Source organism: Nanorana parkeri, unplaced genomic scaffold, assembly GCF_000935625.1.
Source record: "Nanorana parkeri isolate BGI_ZX_2015 unplaced genomic scaffold, ASM93562v1 scaffold2589, whole genome shotgun sequence".
Classification (NCBI taxonomy): domain Eukaryota; kingdom Metazoa; phylum Chordata; class Amphibia; order Anura; family Dicroglossidae; genus Nanorana; species Nanorana parkeri.
This window is the reverse complement of record NW_017308857.1, coordinates 47,953-59,554: the sequence shown is the minus strand read 5'-3', so window position 1 is coordinate 59,554 and position 11,602 is coordinate 47,953. Positions and strand designations below refer to the sequence as shown.

The following is an 11,602-nucleotide window of genomic DNA, read 5'->3' as shown; positions in this document are numbered from 1 at the left end:
CAGGTGTTTCCAGTGAAGGGTCCTGTTGTTGCTATAGCATATAAAAGACATTGTAGACCATTGGTTCTCAGCTGGTGGGTCATGCCCCAAAAGTGGGTCACGGCTCCGTGTTTAGTGGGTCACCGCGTGCCTTCTACTTTTCTAGGTGAGAGGTTCCTCGGCCTCCCCGTAGTGCAGCACTGCCATTTAAAATATCCTGCCCGGGGCCGAGTGTCAGCTTGAGATGGGGGTACGGCCGCGAGGGAGCTCCATGCATACGTGCATTGCTTACAGCTCCCTCGCATGTCCTGTAGAGGTGCCTGGACCGGAGTGATGTCACATTCTGGCTCCCAGCACCTCTACAGGGCATGCAAGGGAGTTGTACGGGCAATGCACATATGGATGGAGCTCAGTCACAGCACAGGGGCTGGACCTCAGGCTGAGGATCCGCTCCAGTTCTCGTATAGTAGGGTGTCAGGATCCAAAGCACCGGAGCCAGTACCTGCGGCTCCAGTGCTCACCTGCGGGTGTCTCCCAGCTGCCTTCAATTACCCACCACCTGGTGCTTCCAGGGGGGGTATATAATCCCTCCCTGTAGTCAGGACTGTCGCCTTTCCCTGAATCCCGAGCCCCAGTGTCCTGTAGCCCTTCCCTGAATCCCGAGCCCCAGTGTCCTGTAGCCCTTCCCTGAATCCCGAGCCCCAGTGTCCTGTAGCCCTTCCCTGAATCCCGAGCCTCAGTGTCCTGTAGCCCTTCCCTGAGCCCTGGTACCTGTTTGCAGTTCTGAGCCCTGTCCCGCTTGCTGTATCCTGTTGCCTGTACCCTGACCCCCCTTGTCCCTTAGCTCCCCTGGTCTTGCCCGGCTCCACCTGGCTCGTATTCCCCAGGTGTGTATTTGGTTCTACTTAGTTTGTTGTTGCTCTTACCTGTTTGTGGTTACTTGTGGGTGTTGGCGGGGTTATTCGTTATATTTTGATGTATATAAAAACCGTGTGCCTATAACCTTTTCCGGTGTGGTCATACTAATTTGGTCATCCTGCGTGGGTACCTGCATGCGGTGTGGGGACACCCGCGCACGGTACCCTGACATAGGGAGAGTGTGTATGCGTGAGAATGTCTGAGTGTGTGAGATTGTGTGTCTGTCAGTGTTTTTGAAGGCCCGTTCACACTAGTGCAGTGTGTCAATGGTACAGTCCTGTGCGATTATTGCACTGTACCGCGCAATCGCACCTACTACGAGTTCTGGTGTGGGAGGTGCATTCGTTTGAATGGCACCCCAAACGTACCTCCCACAGTTCACTCGCCCGCACCGGAATGTGGGGTACCGCAATGCCGTGCGACGTGGATTGCCACTGTAAGACTATACCTGGCCGTGCGGATGCTTGTCTTCCGCACTTGCGGGAAACGGCAACCTATTGCGCATGAGCGCTCAACAAACGCGGCGCGCAGGAAGTGATGCAGCTTCTCTGGGTTGACGGCCCTATTTAAACTTGCCAGTCCTATGGATCATTGCTGGATGGTCTTTCAGCTCCTGTGTGTGTGTTCCTCGGCCTGTTCCAGTATTCTGCTGCCTGACCCGGATCTCCTTGACTACGCCTGACTGCTGCCGCCCCTGACCTCTGCTTGCTCCCCGACTACTCTTCTCCCTGCCGCCTTGTACCTCGCTGCCCGATCGGAGTTGACCCTGGCCTGCCTGACCTCGTCCTGCTCCAGCCGTGTTCCTGGTGGTCTTATCAGCTGCATCTACACCTGCTACCTGCTTCCTTGGAAACCAGCTTCGGACTCACCCAGGCACTGTGCCCTGCACCCTCCGGCACCGGTGCTGCTCTCTGTCCTCTCACTCCCTGTCACCACTCTCAGGGGTGAGGGACAAGAGTTGCAAAGGAGGCCTCCTCAACTACTCGGGTTCTCTACCAGGTACGTGATAGTCACTTAATGACCAAGGACAAATGTGTGTATTGATTAGGGGGAAGACTTCTACCCGCTATATTCAATCTCCCAATAGTCAGTGTCCTGTAGCCCTTCCCTGAATCCCGAGCCCCAGTGTCCTGTAGCCCTTCCCTGAATCCCGAGCCCCAGTGTCCTGTAGCCCTTCCCTGAATCCCGAGCCTCAGTGTCCTGTAGCCCTTCCCTGAGCCCTGGTACCTGTTTGCAGTTCTGAGCCCTGTCCCGCTTGCTGTATCCTGTTGCCTGTACCCTGACCCCCCTTGTCCCTTAGCTCCCCTGGTCTTGCCCGGCTCCACCTGGCTCGTATTCCCCAGGTGTGTATTTGGTTCTACTTAGTTTGTTGTTGCTCTTACCTGTTTGTGGTTACTTGTGGGTGTTGGCGGGGTTATTCGTTATATTTTGATGTATATAAAAACCGTGTGCCTATAACCTTTTCCGGTGTGGTCATACTAATTTGGTCATCCTGCGTGGGTACCTGCATGCGGTGTGGGGACACCCGCGCACGGTACCCTGACATAGGGAGAGTGTGTATGCGTGAGAATGTCTGAGTGTGTGAGATTGTGTGTCTGTCAGTGTTTTTGAAGGCCCGTTCACACTAGTGCAGTGTGTCAATGGTACAGTCCTGTGCGATTATTGCACTGTACCGCGCAATCGCACCTACTACGAGTTCTGGTGTGGGAGGTGCATTCGTTTGAATGGCACCCCAAACGTACCTCCCACAGTTCACTCGCCCGCACCGGAATGTGGGGTACCGCAATGCCGTGCGACGTGGATTGCCACTGTAAGACTATACCTGGCCGTGCGGATGCTTGTCTTCCGCACTTGCGGGAAACGGCAACCTATTGCGCATGAGCGCTCAACAAACGCGGCGCGCAGGAAGTGATGCAGCTTCTCTGGGTTGACGGCCCTATTTAAACTTGCCAGTCCTATGGATCATTGCTGGATGGTCTTTCAGCTCCTGTGTGTGTGTTCCTCGGCCTGTTCCAGTATTCTGCTGCCTGACCCGGATCTCCTTGACTACGCCTGACTGCTGCCGCCCCTGACCTCTGCTTGCTCCCCGACTACTCTTCTCCCTGCCGCCTTGTACCTCGCTGCCCGATCGGAGTTGACCCTGGCCTGCCTGACCTCGTCCTGCTCCAGCCGTGTTCCTGGTGGTCTTATCAGCTGCATCTACACCTGCTACCTGCTTCCTTGGAAACCAGCTTCGGACTCACCCAGGCACTGTGCCCTGCACCCTCCGGCACCGGTGCTGCTCTCTGTCCTCTCACTCCCTGTCACCACTCTCAGGGGTGAGGGACAAGAGTTGCAAAGGAGGCCTCCTCAACTACTCGGGTTCTCTACCAGGTACGTGATAGTCACTTAATGACCAAGGACAAATGTGTGTATTGATTAGGGGGAAGACTTCTACCCGCTATATTCAATCTCCCAATAGACTGGTAAGAAATATGACTGAATGTGCCGCTTACATAGTTCTTCCCTGTCGAAGGTTTGTCCGCTTCCACCAAACAGTCCTTTCAGAAATCCTCTGTTCTGAGCTTCCGGGGTCTCCACCAGCGAGAAGAGGTCCCCCAGCATGTCCTGAGTGTGAGGAACAGACACACAGCTGTGAAATTCATAGACAGGGTGACCTTCCTTACCGCCAGATTTGTGTGCCGAGGACATTGTCACTGCAGCCTTGGCACAGTGTTCATATTTCCAGTATCTGACATTACACAGTGACCGCAGGGGGTAGGGGAGGACCAATCATGTTCTGCCTCATAGAACAACCCTCTACAACTAGACTTGTGCGCCGTCCAAAAATTCGTTCCATTTCGGAATATCCGTTATTTCGTATCCGAAACTCAATTCGGATTCGTACGAAATACGGATTTTCGTTAGTTTCGGCACATTTTCGTAACTTTACGAACATTCGTTATGATGAAGTTAAAAAGCAAAAATACCTTTGTTAATATTGGAGTCGATGTGGTACCCTGTTTCCCCGACAATAAGACCTACCCCGAAATTAAGACCTAGTTGTGACGATTCCCAGGGCCGGCGATGGCATAAGGGGGAACTTGGAAGGGCCACAGGAGAGAATCAGCGGTGCCAACGAAGCCGGCGCTAGAGGAAGGGAGCGCTGGGAGCGGAGCCGCACAAGCCGATGCCGCCTCTATAGCGCCGGCTCCTGTCACAGGCGGAGTCATACCAAATGCCTGTGAGGTACGGCGCCCCTGATTGCTCTGATCACCCTATTCCTACTTTGCCATTTTGGATTATTTAATTTGGATTTGCATTAACTTTGAATTGTTGCACATTAAAAAAAATAAGACCTCCCCCGAAAATAAGACCTGGTGTGTTTTTTGAGCCTCACAAAATATAAGACAGTGTCTTTTTTTCGGGGAAACACGGTAGTTGTTTTTGTATCCGAAATACGAATTCCGTTAATGGATTCCGTATCCGAATTTCGTATAAAAAAAAAAACTACCATCAACTCCAATATAAATGTACTTTGCTTTTTACCTTCAATATAACGAATGTTCGGAACGGAACGAAAATCCGTCAACGGAATTTGGTATTTCCTGCCTGTGTATTGTAATGCAGCTCTCAGCAGCAGCGGATCCGTATTTCGGATTAAAAAAAAAAATCTTGTCATGTTGTTCAACCTCATTCACAGGGGTAATATTAGTTCCCGTTTCATAGAAATTCGGATCCGAAATTCGTTAACGGAATTTCGTATTTCGGATATAATTCGGAAACTGCCATTCGGATTTCAGATGCTTCCGAATTTACGAATTTCAGGAAAATTCGTACGAATTTCGATTCGTAACCAAAACCAATCGCACATGTCTATCTACAACAGGGGTCTCAAACCTCCGGCCCTCCAGCTGTGGTGGAACTACAAATCCCATGAGGCTTTGCAAGATTCTCACAGCCACGACTCCCAGAGAGAGATGCATCATGGGATTTGTAGTGTCACCACAGCTGGAGGGCCGGAGGTTTGAGACCGTTGCTCTACAAGCTCTGAGTAATATCACCTCCACACTCATACACCACTAAGGTCAATTTCAGGTGGATTTAGGGAGGTAACTGGAGCACCTGGAGGAAGCATAAGAAGAACTCTCACACTCTATGTAGATATTGTACCTTGTGGGATCTGAAGCCAGGACCCAGAGCTGCAAAGCAATAATAATTGCAGTTTCACTCAATATTGATATGTTGTCTGTCGGTGATATTTGGATTAGATGACCCGAAGCATTCTATTCTGTTGATGTTTATTTGGCCAGTTCTATGGAAATATAATACCGCAGCAACTAGAATGGGGCTCAGGGTTGTGTCCCAGTCTGGGTGTCTATCAGGGACGTGCGGTCAGGGGAGGCGGAGCCTCACCTAGTAGTACAGAGGAAAAAGCTGTCAGCTGACAGCTTTTTCTCCATTCAGATCGGCTTCTATCAGGTTACGACTTTTGACAGGTAGTTGACAGGTAGTTGACAGGTAGTTAGGTTACACAGCGGCGGGCTTCCCCACTGCTTGTGTAACCTAACTTGGTGAGGCAAGAGCTGTCACGGCCTCTACTCTGTGTTAGAGGCCTGAGCTCTGTCGACGGCTTGGACCAATGGCAATGCGCCATATGGTCCAAGCCATCCAATAAAAATAAAAAAACCCCACTGAGGCCATCGATCTCGATGCCTCAGCAGTGACGAGCAAATGAGGGACACGGAGCCTCCTCCCTTCCTTTGTCTTTGGCGGGTGGGGGCTGGGCGGGGATGTGCGGGGGGTGAGGCTGGGGAATGCCTCACCCGGAACCAAAGGTACCGCACGTCACTGGTGTCTATGGATTAACTCTATGGGTGGACTTCTTATCCCCAACTGCACCGAGTGGGCATCAAGGGGCAAATGACATTCTGGACATGCTTCTCTATGAGCCAGAACATGACTGGTCCACACCCGCCCCCTGTTCATCTGCAGCCCACCAGGAAGGCAGAGCATGAGAGTGATGAAGCTATTGTGTGATAGGACTCCAGGCGCCACAGGTCAGCAGCTGGTCAACAGCATCCTCTTTGCCCTCTATTTTCCTATAACTCCCCCCGAGTTCAAACCTCCGGGCTGTTTAACGGAAGTCTAGATGTCCAGCCAAATTCAGCACACGTTGCTAAACTGAAAAATGACCCTGAAAGTCACTCACCTGCCATAAATCATTTTTATATTTTTCTAAGGACAAGGCTTTTAAGTCGACTTAATTTTTTTAATACTATAACTGTATCTAACAATTACCATATTAAAAAAAGAGGAACACTGCTATCTTCAGCCTTCCCTTCAGTCTTGCACAGTTGTACCGGCTCCTCTCCTGGACCGACATTTCTTACTCTGATATCACTGCACACTGGGAGCTTCTCACAAATAGAAGCTGCAGCAAGTCAGATAGACCCCGCCTCATTTCCTGGCTGGAGGACGTCCCCAGCATGACTTTCCATGGCCCCGCCCCTTTCATTCATTGGATTGCAGATCTTTCAATCATGGAGGCTTAGCATCACATGTGGGCATTACTACTTGCAGGAAGCTATGTACAGCACCCTGTTGGGCCCTCCCACTAGCCATGATGTGCCCGCTTTGCATACAGCAGCAAACAGACCTGGTGACAATGTCGCCGAGCCTAAAATAAGGTATGTCATGAAAACAAAAACTTTATTTTTAATATTTTAATTGACATGTTAATGAGGGGGAAGGGGAGGAGCCAGGAACGGCAACATATGAGCATATCTTCAGCCGTAATGTACGCGGTATGAAGTGTCTCACCTGCAGGCTGTCGCACATTTCCTGGCTGTACGTTATTCTTTGGATCTCACTGGAAGAACACAGGTACAGCGCCTGGCCGCCGTTGGTGAAGCAGAACGTCCTGGCTATTCTCATGTCTGTCAGCGGTAAGTAATTGACATCCAGCATGGGACGCAGGCTGGGCAGGCTGCAGAGATAAAACTTCCCGTTATCTATGGGATGATCCTTCGCAGGCTGACAGATAAACAATAATACTTTCTCATAAAAGGCGAGCGTCTGCGTGCTGGCTGCGCGTCGTCGTAACGCCGAACGCGGTCCTCTGCATCTCGGGTACTCACCTCGTGTTCTCTGCTTCTTGTGCTACTCCAGCTTTGAAGGGACATATGAGGAGCTTATGTATGAGGGTGACGTGAGAGGATTAGAACCGACATATCCGTCTGGATGTCACAACACTTCTTAACACTCAACCTTTCAAAAACTGAGCTCTTGATATTTGCCCCCACCCCACCCCATGCACCTTGCCCCAACTTTTCCCTTGAGATTGATAACACAACTATCCAGCCCTCCCCCCATGCCAAGGTGCTAGGTGTCATCCTGGACTCGGACCTCACCTTTCTTCCCCACATCCAATCACTATCCAAATCCTGCCGCCTTCACCTTCCTAACATCTCCAAAATACGCCCCTTCCTCATGGTGTGACCAGTTTTGTGTGAAAGAAACATGAGTGTCCTGCACAGAGGCCTGACCTCAACCCTGCGGAACACTTTTGGGATGGATTTGAATGCCGATTGTGGGCCAGATCTTCTCATCCAACATCAGTACCTGACCTCACGAATGGGACGAATTCCCACAGACACCATTCAAAAATCTTGCGGTCACAGTTTGGTGAAGACCCTTTTCTGTTCCACCATGACTGTCCCCTGTGCACAAAGCCAGCTCCATAAAGACATGATGTGGCCAGTTTGGTGAAGACCCTCTTCTGTTCCATCATGACTGTCCCCCGTGCACAAAGCCAGCTCCATAAAGACATGATGTGGCCAGTTTGGTGAAGACCCTCTTCTGTTCCATCATGACTGTCCCCCGTGCACAAAGCCAGCTCCATAAAGACATGATGTGGCCAGTTTGGTGAAGACCCTCTTCTGTTCCATCATGACTGTCCCCCGTGCACAAAGCCAGCTCCATAAAGACATGATGTGGCCAGTTTGGTGAAGACCCTCTTCTGTTCCATCATGACTGTCCCCCGTGCACAAAGCCAGCTCCATAAAGACATGATGTGGCCAGTTTGGTGAAGACCCTCTTCTGTTCCATCATGACTGTCCCCCGTGCACAAAGCCAGCTCCATAAAGACATGGTGTGACCAGTTTGGTGAAGACCCTCTTCTGTTCCATCATGACTGTCCCCCGTGCACAAAGCCAGCTCCATAAAGACATGGTGTGACCAGTTTGGTGAAGACCCTCTTCTGTTCCATCATGACTGTCCCCTGTGCACAAAGCCAGCTCCATAAAGACATGATGTGGCCAGTTTGGTGAAGACCCTCTTCTGTTCCATCATGACTGTCCCCTGTGCACAAAGCCAGCTCCATAAAGACATGGTGTGACCAGCTTGGTGAAGACCCTCTTCTGTTCCATCATGAATGCCCCCTGTGCACAAAGCCAGCTCCATAAAGACATGGTGTGACCAGTTTGGTGAAGACCCTTTTCTGTTCCACCATGATTGTCCCCTGTGTACAAAGCCAGCTCCATAAAGACATGGTGTGACCATTTTTGTGTAAAGGAACTTGAGTGTCCTTTACAGAGCTCTGACCTCAACCCTACTGAACACCTTTGGGATGAACTGGAACCCAGGTTGTGAGGCGGGTCTTCTCATCCCACATCCTGACCTCACAAATGGGCACAAATTCCCACAGACACCCTCCAAAATCTTGTGGCAAGGCTTCTCAGGCGAGTGGAGTGGAGACCAACTCCATATTAATGGCCATGGTTTTGGAATGGAAGGTCCAACAAACTCATAGATGTGATGGTCAGGTTTCTACAGCACTTTTGGTATCTAGTGTATAATCAATTGCGTGTTATTTTGCACTTTATTTACCCCCCTTTGTTTTTTTTAATAAAGCTCTGTGCTGCACCTCCCTGTCTGAAAGCCGTCTTTATCTATGTAACTGGGACTTGTCCTGTAATGTTGAAGATGTTTTGGAGCTCAGCTAAGCCACTTCTTCAGTTCTAATAGGTGGTACAAATAAAAAAGGCGGATATATTGGTTGGTGTGGGTAGGTTTCCTGTAGACTCAATGTCCAAGTCTTCCCCATCCTTGACGTGTAAAACACAATCCAACAAAAAGAGTAGCTTGTTATTCCGTGCCTCTTCCCATGTAAACTTGATATCTGTGCTACCTCTGTGGCAGGGACGTGCGGTCAGGGGAGGCAGGGGGGGTCGGAGCCTCACCTAGTATTATGGAGGAAAAAGCTGTCAGCTTCAAGTCTGAAGCCGGCAGCTTTTTCTCCATTCAGATTGGCTTCTATCAGGTTACACATCAGAGAAATCCTCCCCACTATGTAACCCGTCATGTTGTCATGGACGGAGCGCTGTGTGACCTGTCATGGACGGAGCGCTGTGTGACCTGTCATGGACGGAGCGCTGTGTCACCTGTCATGGACGGAGCGCTGTGTCACCTGTCATGGATGGAGCGCTGTGTGACCAGTCATGGACGGAGCGCTGTGTGACTTGTCATGGACGGAGCGATGTCCGGCTTTTGACAGCTAAGTTAGGTTACACGGCAACGGGCTTCCCCACTGCTTGTGTAACCTAACTATTGAGGAAAGAGCTGTCACAGCCTCTACTCTGTGTTAGAGGCGTGAGCTCTGTGAATGGCTTGGACCAATGGCAAAGCGCCACCGGTCCAATCAAAAAAAGAAAACCCCACTGAGGCCATCGATCTCGATGCCTCAGCAGTGACGAGCAAGTGAGGGACAGGGAGGCTCCTCCCTGTCTCCTTCACACTAGCTTGGGGATCGGGTTGGGGGCGGAGCTTCAGCCGGTGGGGGGAGGCTGGGGAATGCCTCACCCGGAAACCAGAGGTACCGCACGTCACTGCTCTGTGGATATAAAATTCTGGGATGTGTTCCTGAAACTCATTAGAAATGAAGAAGTGGCTTTGGTAAGCTATGAAACATCTTCAACATTACAGAACAAGTCCAGATGAATGTGGCCGACTACGACTAGCTTTGTCTTTCATTAGCGAACACAAGAAGAATAGCCTCAGCAGCTGCAATTATAATATGTGTATTTACAATGTTTTTGAGATAAAAGAACGCGTTTCGCCCATGTGTCTGAGACTGTGGCGGTTGACAGAGACAGGATGACTATAAAGATGGGATGATGGAGGCCGAGTCCGGTTACCTTATTGTCATGATGTGCCCGTTGGCGCAGAAACAGGCCAGCAGGACGTTGTTGGACATGGTGACCACCTCCGCCCGCAGAAGGAAGGAGGTCTCGGTGATGTTGTGGACGTACAGACACGCCTGGGAAGGCAGAGAGAACACTTTGGCTTGCTTTTCCGAGCAGACCACGGCAAACTGGTGATCGCTCATATCCTGCGAAGAGGACGGAGAGAAGGCCACCAGTTTCCTCTTCCTCGTCTTCTCGTTGTCATCCATGCTGTTTGGGTCCCTCCAGACTTCGTAGGAGGGGCGGATTAAAGATCCCATACAGTCCAAGCAGGAGAAGGTCAGCACTGCCCCCTTCAGCATGAGCACTGTACCTGCAGGCAGATAAAAGCAGGCAGTCATACATAACCCGGTTATCCTGTTTATATACACAATGAGGGTTCTCTGCTTTATGGAATGATTCACTCAGAAGCAACCCCTGGGAATAAAGAGCTGAATATCTGTATAAAGCAGAAATGTTTAAAGGGTTAGTCCACTCAGAATTGGTATTTTTTTGGGTGTTCGGCAGACGTTGGGAGAGTTTACCCCTATAGTCCTAGTTCACACCTGGGCGTTTTGTGGCGTGTTCTACGCTCGACGAACGCTCTACAAAATGCTCCAAAATATAAATCCCATTGTATTCAATGGTCTCGTTCCCACCTCGGCGTATTTCCGCCCCGTCCCTAACGCGCAACAAAACGGCCCACGCCTGAAAAGGTGCAGGTACTACTTTGGGCCGTTTTGTTGCGCGTTTCCACGATCTCTGCAGCTGCGGACCGGGAACATGTCTCAGCGCCTGTGATTGGCCCTGCGCGCTGACGGCTTCCCGGCGGGCTCGGCCCGAGGCGCTTGCGAACACGCCCCGAGCCCATCGCTAGTCCCAACACCACGTGCAGGTATCTCTACAGGGGAACCAAATATGTGACCACACTTCAGATACCAAACAATTCCTGTGAACTATAGTTTATAAAAAACGCATGCAACCCCACCACCACCCGCAAGTAACATATGACAGCGAAACAATATACAACGACAAATCAGATATCAGAGATAACGGGGCTGGGTATAACCTGGAGAGCAGGGCAACAAGAGGGGAGCCGGGAGACACAGATCAGGGGGCCTCAGATCCAGGTCAGGGTACAAGGCAGGAACAGGATACAGGCGACAATACCAAGGCACAGGCCTCACTGCAGGGAGAGGTTAAATACCCTCCCAGACAGGGCCGGATTTACTCTCTCTGCTGCCCCAAGGCCAGGTTCCTCAATGCAACCCCCCCTAACCGCAACCCCTCCATGGAGAATGGCAGACTTGCAGGCGACATCGCCAAGATCACTTGTACAAAACAAGCGGCGGCTTCCCCGCTGTACATTTAGCTTTGCTTGCCCAAAGCCGGGCTAAGTGTAGAAAACAACTACCCGCCCGGCGCCCAGAACTGCATGTCCCGGGCGTCGGGAGATAGGAATTCCACACCTCTGCTGCCCCTCTACTCCCTGCTGCCCCTCT

General features: G+C 51.0%; 1 protein-coding gene across 1 annotated transcript in view; it reads right to left on the bottom strand.

Annotated features, from left to right (window-relative positions):
• Positions 1-11,602, bottom strand: part of LOC108801972 (syntaxin-binding protein 5-like) — a gene marked incomplete at its 5' end in the record, with an annotated part of 44,930 nt that overhangs the window by 2,637 nt on the left and 30,691 nt on the right. The window contains 3 exons of the mRNA XM_018573877.1: positions 3,393-3,504; positions 6,700-6,865; positions 10,074-10,434. Of these exons, the coding sequence (XP_018429379.1) occupies positions 3,393-3,504; positions 6,700-6,865; positions 10,074-10,434 (639 nt within the window). The remainder of the gene's footprint in view (positions 1-3,392; positions 3,505-6,699; positions 6,866-10,073; positions 10,435-11,602) is intronic.